The sequence below is a fragment of the Amphiprion ocellaris genome, chromosome 9 (assembly GCF_022539595.1).
Source record: "Amphiprion ocellaris isolate individual 3 ecotype Okinawa chromosome 9, ASM2253959v1, whole genome shotgun sequence".
Classification (NCBI taxonomy): Eukaryota; Metazoa; Chordata; class Actinopteri; family Pomacentridae; genus Amphiprion; species Amphiprion ocellaris.
This window is the reverse complement of record NC_072774.1, coordinates 21,180,642-21,196,334: the sequence shown is the minus strand read 5'-3', so window position 1 is coordinate 21,196,334 and position 15,693 is coordinate 21,180,642. Positions and strand designations below refer to the sequence as shown.

At 40.5% G+C, this 15,693-nt stretch overlaps 1 protein-coding gene across 5 annotated transcripts in view; it reads right to left on the bottom strand.

The window, feature by feature from the left end:
• The window catches only part of cadm4 (cell adhesion molecule 4), a 144,699-nt gene that overhangs the window by 7,124 nt on the left and 121,882 nt on the right, over positions 1 to 15,693 (bottom strand). For all 5 annotated transcript variants that reach the window (XM_023262451.3, XM_035944537.2, XM_035944535.2 and 2 more), the window contains exons 3-6: positions 15,150 to 15,437; positions 12,317 to 12,478; positions 10,735 to 10,825; positions 5,417 to 5,589 (exon numbers count right to left, since the gene is read on the bottom strand). In XM_023262451.3, the coding sequence (XP_023118219.1) occupies positions 5,417 to 5,589; positions 10,735 to 10,825; positions 12,317 to 12,478; positions 15,150 to 15,437 (714 nt within the window). The remainder of the gene's footprint in view (positions 1 to 5,416; positions 5,590 to 10,734; positions 10,826 to 12,316; positions 12,479 to 15,149; positions 15,438 to 15,693) is intronic.

The window sequence follows — 15,693 nt, the reverse complement described above, 5'->3', positions numbered from 1 at the left end:
TTCTCTCCCTTTCTCCCACTGGCCCTGAGATCATCAATCTTTTTTTGCACTCTTCTTATGTCAGCACTATACCTCCCCTTCTTACTTTTTTCTTTCTTCAAGCTTCTTCTTCTTCTTCCACTTCACCCTGCTAAGAACTGTACATGATGCGTAATGCATTTTGTGCGAAAGATACAGAATGAAGAAAAACTGGAAGAAAGTATGAACCAAAAAGAGGCAAACAGAAATGGCAAGAAATGACTCAAATTTATGTCTCCTGTGTGAGTGCATATACTGTGTGTTGCATGTACTAGTTTGTGTGTGGACACATGTATGTGTGCATGTAGTTGTCACTTCAGCCTGAGTGCTGAAGATTAATAGCTAGGGTCACTGCACTAATTAACTGGCTGACTAATTTCTCTTGACTATGACAAATGACGGAAAAATATTTTTTTTTCCCCGCTATTTCCGACTTTTTCTTATCTCTTTTCTATAATTTCCATCTCTCACTTCCTCTTTCTTCTTTCTTCATCAGCCAAACTCTTTTCCTTCATTTGCACCACCCCCTTTCACTTCCCTTCATTCAGCTGCCTCAGCTGGCTCTCTGGTTTCATTCCTCTGTGACTACGTTCCCTCACTGCCTCTCTTCAACTTAATTAAGGAGAATGCCATACAGCTGTCGTTCTCTTGGCCGATAGCGTCCTTTTTTCCACATCATATTGTTATTCATTAACACTATATGCCTGCCAATCAGGCACACAGCCCATGTTATTTCGAGGGATGGATGAGGCGGCACTTGCGATAATGACGTTTCTCTTCGTATCTCATTCTCGCAGTAGTGTGCCTGAGGATACGGCAACACCATTTTGGATGAGCCCTGTTATTCTTTCATGTTCAGTGTTCCTTATTTTAATGGCCTTGCCCAAAGCAGTGGTTGTGCATCCAGTTGTCTATAAGTGCAGAAAGTGTTAAACATTGGTGGTAAGTCCACTGCTGATGTCACAAAGGCCACCACTGATTAGCTAGAGACTCATTCAAAATGTACTCAGACGTCAGGTGCATTGTCATACGTGGAAGACAACACCAATGAAGACAATTTTTTAAAAATTGACTTGGCATTATCTCAGTCTGGCTTCCACTGTGACTAGCCTCCAACCTTTTTATACTTTCATTCTCATTCTGTTTTTTGAAAGTCTCCCTTCATTAAATGAAGGTCCGTGTTTTTCATTCCAATTATTCTGACGGCTCATTACAACAGTGGAAGAGACACAGACTAATCCCTGGTCACCTCATATTCCTCTCTATCTCACTCTATCTCATCCATCCTTTCATCCGTCTGTCACTTTGCCTCCTGTGATTCTTTCTGTCAAATTATTAGTCTCTCTATTTGTCTCCGTGCTGTTAATGTTCTGTTTTGCAAAAATATGCACACACATACACTCAGTTACACGTGCATGTAGATGTGTTACATGTATGAAAACTAACAATCCTCACCTCCCTCTCTACCTCTCCCTCTCTAATGCAGGTTAGTTCTAATGGATTTCATTGGTTTGACGATTCTTCTGAGTGCAGCAAGACTGTTCAATTACATAAGGGAGCCCTCTGGGTTTTCAACAGACAATCAACAATGCTCTCCTTGCAGTCCCATGCACTCACATTTACATGCACCTTTGCATATACATACAAAAAAAAATCCAATTTATACTTAACTATTGCAGCAAAGGAAGCAAAGAAACAACTAACAAAGGCCAGATTCTTTTGGCATTCTGCATAAACTTGCTCTATAGTGTGTACTCTGCAATTCATTCAAAACTAATTCTCACATTTAAAACATTAGTCTTCCTAAAAGTTGCACAAAGTAAATTTCAATGTATTCATTTGTGCACACACTTTAATGCACACTAACAAAGGTCTGACTCTCTCTAATCATAAATTTGCTTCAGACATGAAACTTCAGTGCGTCATATCTTTATCATGCGTCAGATTCCCTGTAGAGTTCCACACTTTTCAATCTCTGTTCTACTTCACTAACATTAAGCCTGTCTCCCACTGCAAAGTGACAGAACTTATAGTTCCTGCAACAAATTGGCAACTACTTTTGCCTGATTTTGGGCCCAGTGTACAGACCCTGATGGAAGGTAACTCTCACAGAGGGAGGGTTGACACGGACTGAGAGGGAAAGACAGCCGAGTTTATCGGCACCTGCAAAAAATGGATTCTTTTCTGCTGACTCATCCCCTACAACACACATTTTCCAGCCCTCCTTCTTTGCCCGCACTTCCTCCCCAGTGCACCCTGGGATTCCCTCTGGGAAGGCTGGGAGCCAACTAAACTGACATTTCGTTTATCTGACAAGCTGTGGTACTGAATGTTAACCTGCTTATGACCTCCATCGTCCTATGTCTCTCCCTTTTCATCCCTCCATCATGCCCCCCTCCTCCACTCCTTCTCACCTCCCTCTCTCTCCACTCCATCCTCCCCCAACTCCCCGCTCCTCACTCCTCTCTGTGTCTCAGAAAACTAGGCCGTCTTCGAGTAAAGAGACTGAACTGTACCTGAACCTTGAATAGGGGGCAAACTGGTGGCAAGGTGAAAAACAGCGCAGGTGTTTGAGGAGTGGGGAGAGGAAGAGGAAGTAGACACAAGGTGCAAAAGAGGTGAGAACAGAGGGCAGAGCAACAGAAAGAAAGGATATTGAGGAAAGGCATTTGGAGACAAAGTAAAAAGAGGGTCAGTGTAGTAGAGAGAATAACGAAGTCTGAAGTAATTTTGTTTGAAACTGGTAATAACCTCACAGAGAGTGAAAAAGAAACAGGGACAAGAGGAAAATATGATTGCATCTTTATCATCATAGTCGTTTGGTATAAACAAAGATCTTTGCAAAAGGAGATATTACCTATCTGAGATAAAGAAAAAAAATTCTTGACATCAACTATAACAACGTGGGTGCTGGAACAAAAAAAGAAGAGCACACTGGGTAAGTGTTGGAGTCATGAGTCATCTTTTACAGCATGGAATCAGATTTATTTTCAATATTGAGTGAAAAGCTTAATTTAAGAAAACAGCGAGTCACTAACACCATCTTAAATCATCCATGGTGGTTTATGCATTTGCAGAGCTTTAGAGCATACATAGCATCTTATAGTTATGTACATTTACAAAGACACACATATCACTAAGAACATTACAACCTGAAAGCATGGAGTTGATTTGACATTACTTAAGAAAGAATTAACGCCGTGTTAGCCACATTATTAGTTGTGACATTCAGGCAAATCAAGAGTGCCTTGAAGATTAATGTGATGGCTGCATTAACAACTCTGAGCTCTTTGAGATCAAGTTTGAAACAATCTGTCCAGCGGACGAGTACATATTTTTCTGAAGTGCTGCAAGCCACCACTGATTCAGGATTCCAGCAAGAGGATTTGAGAAGCTGATTGCTGGAAATCTGTAGTGCAGCACAGAAGAGCTGGAGCTAGGCTTATAATGGTTCTGTGGATTTCTGGTCTTTTATGGGTTTTGGTCAAGGTAACATTCCTTACTGTAAAGGTATGCGTTTTCCCCCCCCTTTTTTTTCTTAATAAGAAGAGATAAGAAAAGTTTTACATCATATCAATGACCACCACAAAGCAATGGCATGGAATATGTAAGATAATAATAAAATGAGAAAAGAATTGCACAAAGAAATACAGATGAATATGACAGCAAAAAATGGTAAAGGGAGACAGCTGAAGAGTAGGGAAAAAGAGCGTTGTTCTACAGGGGTGGCAACACACTTCAAAGCTCGACATGTCTAACCTTCTAGGATGGAGAGAGAGGGAAACAGAGAGAAAGACAGAAGAAGAGAGAGAGAGAGAAAGAGAGAGAGAGAGAGAGAGTGGGTCGTGGGTGGGGATGTCACCTTTCATCTTGCCACTGCTGCCACCCTTGATGCCTGTGGAAAGCTGCCATTACGGGTGTCATTTGATGCTTGTACTAGAGTGTGCGCAGTGTGTCCATGTTTGTGTGAGTAAGAAGTGTTAGTGTGATAGATAGATAGATGAGGGGGTGCAAACTAAAAGCAGCGTAAAAATGTTACACAACATATCAAGTCTCTTCCCTTCATTCCTTACTCTGCTTCTGATCTCCAAATCAAGTTCTGGGTTGCAATGACAGGAGCTTCCAGCAGGGGGGGTGTACATCAAAAGGGCAAACCTGCTGAGTGACTGCGGTGTGTCGCCATTAGGCCAAACCACAAATGCAATGGATGTGAATTCATAGAAGGCTTTAATGATGAGCTTGCTTTGCAATTTAGCCATACTGCTGTCCCATTAAAACCTCACGACTCCTGTTGTGTCCTTTTTCGACTGCGAGTTTGCTCAGTTGTTTCATGTGTGGATTTCACAACATTAACACACATCAAAACCTTGTTTTCAAATGTACTGCAAACTCAGAGAGAAAGTTGGCAAATTTTTCGTATTTCCTGAAAAATAGTGATACAATAATTCGTGTGATGTTGCGAGCTCCACTGTCATCCTCTTTGAACCATGTTGTGTTGTCTATCTGGGTCAGCCTTCATTAAGAATGTAGCCGCCACCAGTGAATCTAGGTGCAACATCTTGGGAAACGTGTAAAACCTGACAAGAAAAGCCCCCAACCCACATCCTCCTCCCCTCTGATACCTCTGTTCAAGCAACAAGCAAAGTTTATTCACCTGAATTTTAAATGCAACAGATGTTCAGCTGTTGTTTTGTTGCCAAATGCTGTAAAATTCTGAGTTCTAAGAGATTCAGCACTGAATTAATACTTTGCACTGTGTATTAACTTGTGTTGTCTTCACCTCCTGCGTGTCACCTTGTACTGTGAAATTCATTTAGCTGTCAAAACATCTTGCATCTTTTCTTTTACTGCACTTGTATATTTAAGTTATTCTGAATTGTTCGAGGACAGGATTGGGACACAGCAGAGATAATAAACTGGTTCTTTACAACAGAAAGCCTGAATAATAATTTTGGTGATGACTATCTGGTAGTCTATTCTTGTTGTGGAATCAATACCACTGTTCAGTCAATCGCTCAAGAGGTTTAGCAAAGGTTTCCTGCTGTGTCTGTATCAGGAAAACAAATAAAGCTGGAAGACAGATGAGACAAGCATCAAGATTTAATGGGTCTGTTGCCCAGTGCCAGAATAGCCAGAATCCAAAGACACTGGGAAGATAAAAGAATCAATAAAATTTAAAAGACTTCTCAAAAAAAGAAAAAAAATCATCACAACACAGCATCAGGACATGTAACAAACAAAGGAGCCATTGCACATAGAATTATTAACAACTGCCTCGGATACTAAGAAAGGGAATGAAAACAATAGAGTAAAACAATCAATGGAACATACTTTTCATGTACTTGCAGAAATTCTAAGAAAACTTGCAACAAATTAACTCTCAGTGACGGTTACTCACCATACACCAACAGGGTGTAGTGATCAGCAGCACGTCCAAAGTTGTTTTGGGCCTGGCACAAGTACGTCCCGTTGTGCGACTGGCTGAGACGGGAAATCTGAAGAGTAGGCCCAGAGATCTCTGCCCTCTCAGGTAAGGTGTCGTTAATCTTCGACCACTGAATGTTTCTGGGCCTGGGAGAAAGCACAGAGTAAGAGACGTGATTGTCCTGAAATGACGTACCAGTTGACTGATCAATTGGTAAAAAGTTGACATTTTTCATAAATCAGTCAGTCAATTGATGCAATTAATGGCATTTTAATTGTCAATTTATCTACAAATAATCAAAACAGTCACTGAACCAAACATAACAACCTTTAATGTGTGGCATTTACACACACAGTTAGATTTTAGATTTAGTTGTATAATTTCACCAGTGCATTAATGTCCCTACAACCACCAGTGTCGGACACTAATGCATTGTTTAGTTAATGCAATATAAGGGATTCCAATTTGAGATTTAGTAATTACATTACAGCTACTACATCCAGTAATGCTCCATTACTTTGACAAACTAGGGGTTGATTTGTGTGCTGTGTTCCTGGGAGTTTTGTGGAGGGTTCATATCAGGTTGGTTTCAGTGCATTCTGTGGAGAGTCTGACATGCCAGAGGTCCGTTCTGTGTTTTTAAACTGGTAGCTTCATGTAAGAGAAAAATCATTCAACTCCTCGTAACCAGAAACTGACTATATTTACATGTTGTGTCTTTGCATGCACACATGTAACTGGAGAGCCTATATAAAGTAATTACCTGCTGTTGTTCAGGTTTGTGACAAGGAGTATGAACTCGTCAGCTTTACTTTGAAAACTAAAGAACATGAGGACTGGATTCACTGTTGATGGTTAATAAATAGCTCTAAAATGTAGCTGGCTAGGTTATATCTGTTTCTTCAAATTTGTGTTCAGGATTTGAGTGAATTGGTGATGCGATGGGTAACCTAGCTTATTATTTGATCAATAAGTAGAACAATGATGTAATTAGGTATCTCACTGAACAATCAACACATAAGTGGGTCAATATATAAATGAGGGATTTTTGAAGTCCATGGGATATATCTTGCACACATTTTTAATAGAAGTAAAAACATTCATGTTTTTTATGTTCATTATGATCATGTCTTTACAAATTCCATAATTATGTGTTATAGAAACAATCACTTGAAAATGACTGGATATCACTAAAATCTCAACTAAATATCTGCCCAAATTTAATAACAACCATCCTTTAATTAGCTAAACAATAATAAAATGAGCTTATCCAAAAATAATTTTGATAGTGTTCTTTTTATTAAGTTGAGATAATCATGACAGATATTTGTTTTGGGCAATATATCAAATTTTATGTGGAAAATAACAAATTGTATCTGTGTCCAAGAAATCACTTTCAACCGTTACCCATTACAAAAACACCTCTCTAAGAAGCGTTTTAATTCCAGATCACATGACCTGCTCCATATGATGTCATTTCCTCCTGAAGAAAAGACTGGCAAGACTCCAAGGTTTTCTTAGTTAAATAATATAAAGTAGTGTGTGAGTCAATTGTGGATTTATCACGTCAACAGGTTTACTACAATATCTTTATAAATAACTTTCAGTTTCAATTTTGCTCAATTGTATATATAATATTTCGAAGAATCTTTCTCTAAAAATGCTATGTGGTGTTAGGTTATAGGCGGTCATGTTGATTTTAGGCCTGAAAACCGCAAAAATGTCAACTATGATACCTGTCAACTATGCTACAAAAAGTCCCACGATTATACATTGACCCAAGTAAAGATTAATTGATCGCATTTTTCGGTAAAGTTGCCAAACACTGACAAGAGTACAACCAATCTCAAAAAAATACCACCAGCAGGTAACTCACAGTTATCACACATTTCATAAAATCTAACATGCAGAAAAGAAATTAAAAATCGCTAGCTGAAAGGTAAAAGTGGACGAATGCAAAGAGAACTGTGGATGCTATAAAAAGAGAGGTGAGAGAAGTCCACTGGGTAAGGATGACGTAAGATGAAAGAATAAAAAGGGCTTGGGGTAGGAACCAATGGCAGCAGAGGGCTGCATCCTGACAAATAATGAGGAGATGGATGGTCAGAGGGTGGCCATGGTGTGAAAGAGCTGGCAGGAGGGTGAGGAGGGCAGATTAGAGAGAAATAGGGTGTCAGATGTGCGGAGTGAAAAAAAAGAACAAGCTGGAAGAAAGACAAGTATAGAAACAAAGTGTTGCTACATGTAGATGGAGGACAGAGAGAAGAAGAGATGGTTGGGTCGGAGTTGAATGGAAAGAAAGCAGGCAAACAAAATGAATTGGTCATGAAAGATGGGCAGGCAGAGCAGACAGGAGGTGCGAGAATTACAGAGAAAACCTGGCGAACAAATCTGCGTTTTGGTGTGTGTTTGCGAGCGTGTGTGTGTGTAATCGTGTGTGTGTGTCGTGGCTCATGCCACCCTGGCCAGATTACAATCCTGACTCATCTGAGTTCTAATCCCTCAAGAAGTCTAATTAAACCTTTTTCTTGTTTAGTCTCACAAACACACTCTGTCACTCCTCCCACACACACACACACACACTAAATATGCACAAACAAAATCTCCCTCTGTTCCTCTCCTGCTAACACACACATACGTGCTTGTACTCCCACGCACAGTAACGCCTTGTAAAGCTAACGCACAGATAAGCAGACGATTGAGCTAAATTACAAGACATTGTCTCCATCTCCCCTATTAATAACAGACAGACAAAGAGTGTACCCCTTCACCAAAAGGAAGAGGCATATAATTGGGCATTAATGCTTAACAGGCAGTTAACAGGGCCAGGGAGCAATCGGGAGGGTGACAAGGGTACTATAATGTGTGTGTGAGTGTGTCTGTCTGTGTGTGTGCAGTCCAGCGTGAGATGAGGGTCCGAGTCCAGAGCTGCCTGCAGTCCCATCCCTCACTGTCACACACACACACACACACACACACACACACACACACACACACACACACACACACACACACACACACACACACACACACACACACACACACACACACACACACACACACACACACACAGTGTCCCCAACCAGCCGTTACAAAGCTTTAGTGGGGCTGTAGCCAATGCTCTTCTCAGCCAGTCCTCACTGTGGGATTTCACTAAAGTCATCACACACGCACAAACACACATGCACACACTTTGGCTGCATGAAGCTTTACTCAGGAGCTTTAGTGGACCTGATGCACACAGACAGACGGACCATCTAGGGGAGGATTTAAGAGCTTAGGACCCAGTACCCTTCTGGAAAGTGCAGAGAGGGCTGCGAACACTCTGGAAAAAGGCTTTGTTTCAACGCCGCTGATTAGGTTCATTAGCTGTCATGTACAAGGTTATAATATGTCCGCGCTTACTCTGAATTTCTAACATCTGGCTAGTAACTGCTCAGCCACAGTCTTAGCCCTTTTCTCTTGGTCCACCATGCAATAAAGTATGGATCAGATGGTTTTCATCCAGCTGTCAAACAATAAATATCAGGTGAGATCACAGATGCCACTCTTTTGAATTTGATGAAACTGAAGCACAGTGCTTCTGTGACATATACTTCCATTATTAAGTAAAATACTATAATTGATTTATTTAGTGACAATATTGTAAAGCTACATTTCACATAGTATAGAACTCTAGAATGTGCTTTTTTAATTTTTTGACTGAATGGGTTAAAGATTATCTGAAACATTTGTGCAGAACAGCATGTTCTTTGTGGTTCATGCTAATAGTCCACTCCTTAATATTTTCCAAGAAAGGTAAGTACTGACAAGTGGCTATTGTTCATTTCCCATGATAATTCAGAGAAAGAGCCGAGGCATCTTTGAGTCATTACAGAACAATATAAAGAAGTTGGTGTAGATTAGAAGTATTTGGTAATCACTTGATGTTTTTGAGAAAGAACAGTGCAATTATGTGGCAAGGCAGAAAGATGGCAACCTGGGGAAGAAAGAAATGGATGCATTAGACCAACACAGGTGTAGCAAGCTATTTAAAGCTATCAGTGAAAACACTTTCAACCATTTTCTTGTTTCCTTGAAACCCCTGTATTAAGGTTTGATAAAGCACACATGTTCTCCTTTCAGTGATGCCCTGCTTTACTCTCACACATAGGCTAGCTGTCCTGAAAAACCTGCTTTGTGCTGAAAGGAACTCCACTGGAGCAGGTAGAGGTTGCTCAAGGCTCTTTCCACAATCACAGTTTGGTAGGAGATCTTTTAATGGACAGTAATTCCTTGGTAAATAAACACTAACACCTTTTAGTCAGACTGTTGTTATACGCAGATTACCTACTATACATCAAGGTCATCTTTATCACACAAATGAAATTTCTGGCAGAAAGCCTTAAGGAAACACACTCCAACAACTCAATGTTGACAGCGCTAACAATTTCCATGTGCCATCCTTATCATAATTTCTTTTTATACATATTTTCAACATTTTTAGAAATGCTTCTTAGAAAATAGTAAAACAAAACAAAACAAAAGTTAACAAACTAAGCACACAGATGCTGACTTATGCTAATACTTGACTCCACCAGCTGAATTGTTAAACTACTTGGGGTGACAGTAACAAAGACCTTAAAAACTCTTCAAAACATAAAAATGTAACTTTTGCTGTCACTCTAGGTTACTTGCTGTGGCGGTAAATTCCATCATTTTCTAAATTCAGTTGTTTTGCTCTGAGGAAGTATATACACCTAACATGTACAGCAAAAATAAATACAATAAAATAAAAAAAGAAGCCTCCTGCTAGATGTCTGTGCAGCTGCAGCTACCTGCTGTTTGGTGACAGTAAATTTGAAATGTCCTTCTCACAGCAAAACAATTCCCTAAAACTGTTGTACAGTAACTGTTAACTCATGATATCATTTTGTGGAATTTTGTATTTTTTAAAGATTGATGTTGAACCTCTCGCATGTCCTCATCAATTAAAAGGTTTCTATCTATCCTTAGTTTGATTTGTCAAAAGTCATTTCATGCACATATGCTTTATTGAGACAAACTTTTTATAATTTAACTTTATCTTGACAGAAAATCATTTTAGAGTGACAAAAAAAAGTCCAGAGTGTTTCACAGGTAGCCTTTTGTGCCTGTTTTATATCCTGTGAAAGGTGAAGCTGAATAATTATATGATTCGACTTAATTGTTTTGATCGATCATTGATCAGAATTACTGCGTTGTGTTGTGACAAACCATCTTCTAAGGTGCTATAAGTATTATGCAGCTGATGCACAAATACACAGACTTACAGAGGGTTGCCGGTGACGGAGCAGGTGAGGGTGAGTGAGTCGCCTTCTCTCAAAATGCCAGAAGGAGGAACAATTCGCACTGTGGGTGCAACTGTAAAGAAAGAGAAATAGGGGTAGGGGGTGTGAGTGGGTGTTACATGAGTATGCATGGGTCTTTAACATCTGTTTCCAAGGCAACCAGTCGACGATCCTATGGTTGAGACACCTGTTACCATAAGCAGCCCACCGCTCCTGCAGCTGTTGTACCGCAGTTCAGTAACAGAGCGATGGGAAGCCAAATCCACACTGACGGTCGGTCATTATTGCCAGTTCTCTGGATGAAGGAACCACCAGCGTGCAGACTAACAAACTGTTGAATATTAATCATTCTGATCTATCAACAAACATTAATATACAAGTGGCAATTATTTACACCCAAAGACTGATGCAGGAGCATGTGCGGAATATGAATGATATCACTAACTGTAACTATTTATACATGCCTGTGTAATGTTTAACTATGTAAAATATTGATATACTGTGGGAGAAGAAGTATAGTGAACTGTCATGAATGCTAATACGTGCAGAGAAGAAATGTAGTAATTGAAGATTGGTAGTTTGTTAAATAGCAATACAGCAATACTGGAGGAGAAATAGAATTGTATATTAAACATTCAGCATCCATTCAGTCTTAATATAATATAGTGTGCATGTGTAATAAATTGTAAACCCAAAGAAGACTATCAACCCCATTGTGGAAGCAAACATGTAATAAATAAAGAAACTTTGCACCAACTCTTTAGTAACATGAGCAAATCTGACATGTTTGATCAAATTAGAAGTAAACAAAATGAATTTACATCTACAAAAGCAAATTAGAAGTTCTGGACTTGTTCAAAAAGGATAGAAATAACAGCTTTCTGATATAATCCTACTGAAACATCTACACATTTGTGAAAACACTGTGAATTCGTTCTATCTCAACTTGTTGCCCCTAGTGAATATTTACCTTAAGCCAAGGATAAAATTAAATCCCTTTCAGTATGTTTACTGCTTTTGCTTTCCCAAAATGGACATTAGATTTTAGTGCATACTAATTCGTGCAAATAAGCCTGCAAAGATCGATCAGTCCAAAAAAAGTCATGGGATCACTGCACATACTAATACGACCCAGGTTCTTTTCAGCTTATACTCAGGCCAGGATCTTAACCTGGCCACGGGCCTACTTCTGCCAGCTCTCTGCATGACTAGATCTGTATGCATTAGGTTTTAATGAGAGTGGGGCTCATTCAGGGCATCACTGAATATCACTCCGTTAAAATCCTGGACTGTATATAAATGAGCTTCACTCTAAAATGAGATATCCACCATTTTAAAAATGAGGCTGCTACTCTGACAAAATTATTGCTGACATTAAAGTAAAACAGTATAATGAATAGCACTGAAGTAGCAACTTAAGTGACAGCAATACAGATGAAATAATGCGCGTTTTTGACATATTTGGCAATGAACATCACGATATTTGAAAGGTGGATATAAAGTGTTTTGCCGTAAAGTGCACACATACGCGCACGCACATATTTAAATTTGAAAAGGGCCTTACAATAGACATCCAGGCGATAATGCCGAATCCTTTTCTGCCCATTCAGTGCAGGGTGGAATGCCTCACAGCTCAGCGCCGCCCCGTTGTCTTTCCTTTCAACAGGAATGCGGATGGTGCTGGACACACTGAACGTCTTTGAATTGTCCTGCTGGGAGACCACACCTAGAGAGAGGCAGAAAAAACCCGAGGAAAAAGAATGAGTGGAGGGAAAAAATGAAGGTAAAGTGGACAAGAAACAACCTGGAAGCTAAAACATTCCTGTTTCCCCTTTGCACCTGCTTAGACATCATACCTGTGGTTGAAGACGGAGAGAGACAAGGAGTAATACAAGACAGAGGAGAAGAAGAGATTTTTAGGTGAGAACACGGGGAAAATAGAAGAAATCAGCAGAAGGAAGAAGTTAGTGTCTGATGAATGAGCTTTATGGAGCAGGTAACTGTAGAAAAGAGGATGAGTGGTGGGGGACAAATAATAGAGAGAAAGAGAGGAGAAAGCAATTTGTATCTACATTTCATGGCAATTATGAGCAGCAGCACAGTTTGTTTTCAGATAGGAAATCATCCGAATGTTTTGTGAGTGTGTGTGCAAGTTAAAGAAAGAGAGATAGAGGAGAGAGGAGGATAAAAGAGGAATATGCATAACCCAATTGAGATTTTAACTGAGCTAGACATGGAGAGAGAGGCGGACGTCAAAGGAACAGGGTGAGAGAAAAAAGGAGAAGGAGAGAAGGATCCACAGACGGAAAGCGAGGGCAGTAAAATGAGCATTATAGATGTGTGTATGTGTGGAGTGGAGTGGAGGGGGGGGGGGCAAACATGAAAGAGGATGATAACAGTACCAAGGCGGACGCAAAGTGAAAGAAAGATGCAAGAAGAGAGGAGGAGGAGAGACAGAAGGAGGGAGGAGGAACAGTGAGGCCAAACTAACGGGACTGGACATGGTCACGTATTTGGAGTTTGTGCTTGTTTAGGCAGAATACAATATTACTTATAACGTGCTGAATTTTCAATTATTGTCGGCAAGCAAATGAAAGCAGGCCTAATTGAAGTGTGAGAGAGGACAGCGGTGTGTGCAGATGAGCAGGAATAAGAGAGCGGTGGTAAGATCGAGTCTTAATTAAAGAGTGCTTCCCATATCTGTTGGGATCTGCTTCTAACCTTTGGTGTCACAGTTCATTTAACTCAGGGCCAAAAGAGATGCGAGAGTCAGAGAAGGAGAGGGGCAGAAGAGAGGAAACGAGTGAACAGAAGAAGGGAAGGAGGGAAAAGAGAAGAAAAAGCAGGAAGAAGCCAGATAGAGGGACGCATTAGGAAACAAGATGAGTCACGGGAGGCAAAGGTGCAGCTCCTGTCTGTCTCGGTGATTCTTAAAGCCCCGTCCAACCAGTACCCGCTCTGAGGAGCATTACGTCTTTGTCACCAGCAAAATCCAAAGAAAAAAAGGAAAAGGAGATCAGATGAAAGGAAGGGGGAGGAGTAGAGAGGAAGGACAGGGAGAAGACGAGACAGAATGACAGTGACAGGTGTGTTCTGAAGAGAGAAAAAGTTGGGAGACTGCATGAAAGAAACACTGAGTGCCAGACAAAAATAGAAGGTAAAAGAATTGATGGCTGACATGAAGTTTAAAAAGCCAAAGCATTGCTCAATGAATGTCCTGAAAACTGTTGACATCCGATTTTCTTACATTATTTTGTTGGTATGTGTGTGTTATTTGAAAGCGCTGAGTATGAATAAATGAATAATAACACAAACACATTTGACAACAATGTGTCCTTCTGTTGTCTGTATTTATTAAAACTGGAAATAAAACTGAATAATAGTCAACAATAGTCATAAGATTCAATGAGAAGGGTTTTGCATAGCTTGTTAAAGATACATTTGTTCTCACTGTTCAATTGAGCAAGTTTTCCGAGGAAGTCAAATCAAATGTACCACTGCATGCAAATGCTGATTTAACAGCAGAGTGCAAAAAAAAAGAAGATTTCTTGGGGGTTAAACAGACTAAAAGCTATGGAAAGATAGGTCTCAGATGTATTATTGAATGAAGTGCCCCTTTAACTGAGAGAAGCTGTGAGAGACACTGAGTTAGAAAGAAGTACAGATCAAGGTAGCACACTGATAGATGGATGGCTCATAGATTTATTAGAAGCAAAGAAGAAGGAAGAGTTAGAAGATGGCGAATTTAGAACTGTGCCTTCGCGAGTTTGAAGAAGAGGCAGAGCGAGAAGCAAAAATCTGGAGTGTGTGTAGCATTTGAGCTTTCATGAGATCCACTTGTCAGATTATTTGCAAGAAAAAAGTACATTTGAAATAGAATGTTCACTAGAGACGTTAGCAAGAGCAACATGAAAAATATATATGTCTATTTTGTCAGGAAAAGAAGTTTACTAGTGGACATACAAAGACATAAGAGTGATTGATGTTCTTCTATGAACTTCAAACCTTTCAAGGTATGGAAAGGTTTAGATCTCAGAAGGTGTATTTGATTTGTTGGAACTATACTGCTGCTTATAAATACTGGAAAGAACAATGGATCAAAATAAAAGAACCAGACGCAAAGGAGAGATTGTGAGTCCTCAAGCCCAGACCCTCATTTCTCCACCCATTAACTATCCATCCATCTTAACCTGCTCCCATCAAATGATCCATCTGCCAGTCCTGCTGTCAACCCATCAATCACCAATCCTTTTATTCTTCTTTCAGTCAGCACTCAACCTTTGATATCATCCTACCATTCCACTTCACCTGCCCTATAATATCACATTAACGTTCTCATTTATCTGTCATACTTATCTAACCCTCCATCAGTCCATCTGTCAGCTATGTCCTGGTACCTGGTATCTCCCGGCCATTACGCATCCAACGCAGGGTGGCGGCCGGCTTGCTTCTCGGCGACACACAGGTGAGCTCCACCTCTCCGCCCTCCACAGCCTCCTGCTTCACCTCCACCGTTGGCGTCTCCGGGGGCACCAGAACGGAGAGCGTTGCCACCTGGTGGTGCGTCGCGTCCGTGTAGAGCTGGCAGAAGTAGCCGCCCTCATCATACACGCTGACGTTGGTCAGCGTGATGCGCACCAGCCGTGGTGTGAAGAGCACCATCTGGAAGCGGTCGTCCTTCAGAGCTGCAGTTGGGGCGAAGACAAAGGAGACGGTAGACGGGGGATGAATGTTGGGACAGAAATGAAACAGCACGGACAGGTATTGTTGAGGAGGAGGGGGATGGAGTTGGAAAAGAAAGGAAGAGTGATGTAAATGACAAATAATGTGTGGTGTAAGTGACAGGAACAGTGGCAAGAACAAGGAAGAGGGGTGCTGAGTACAATAGTCACTGTCATGAAAAAGCTCTGTATCTTTAATGTGAAACATTAAATTTAAATA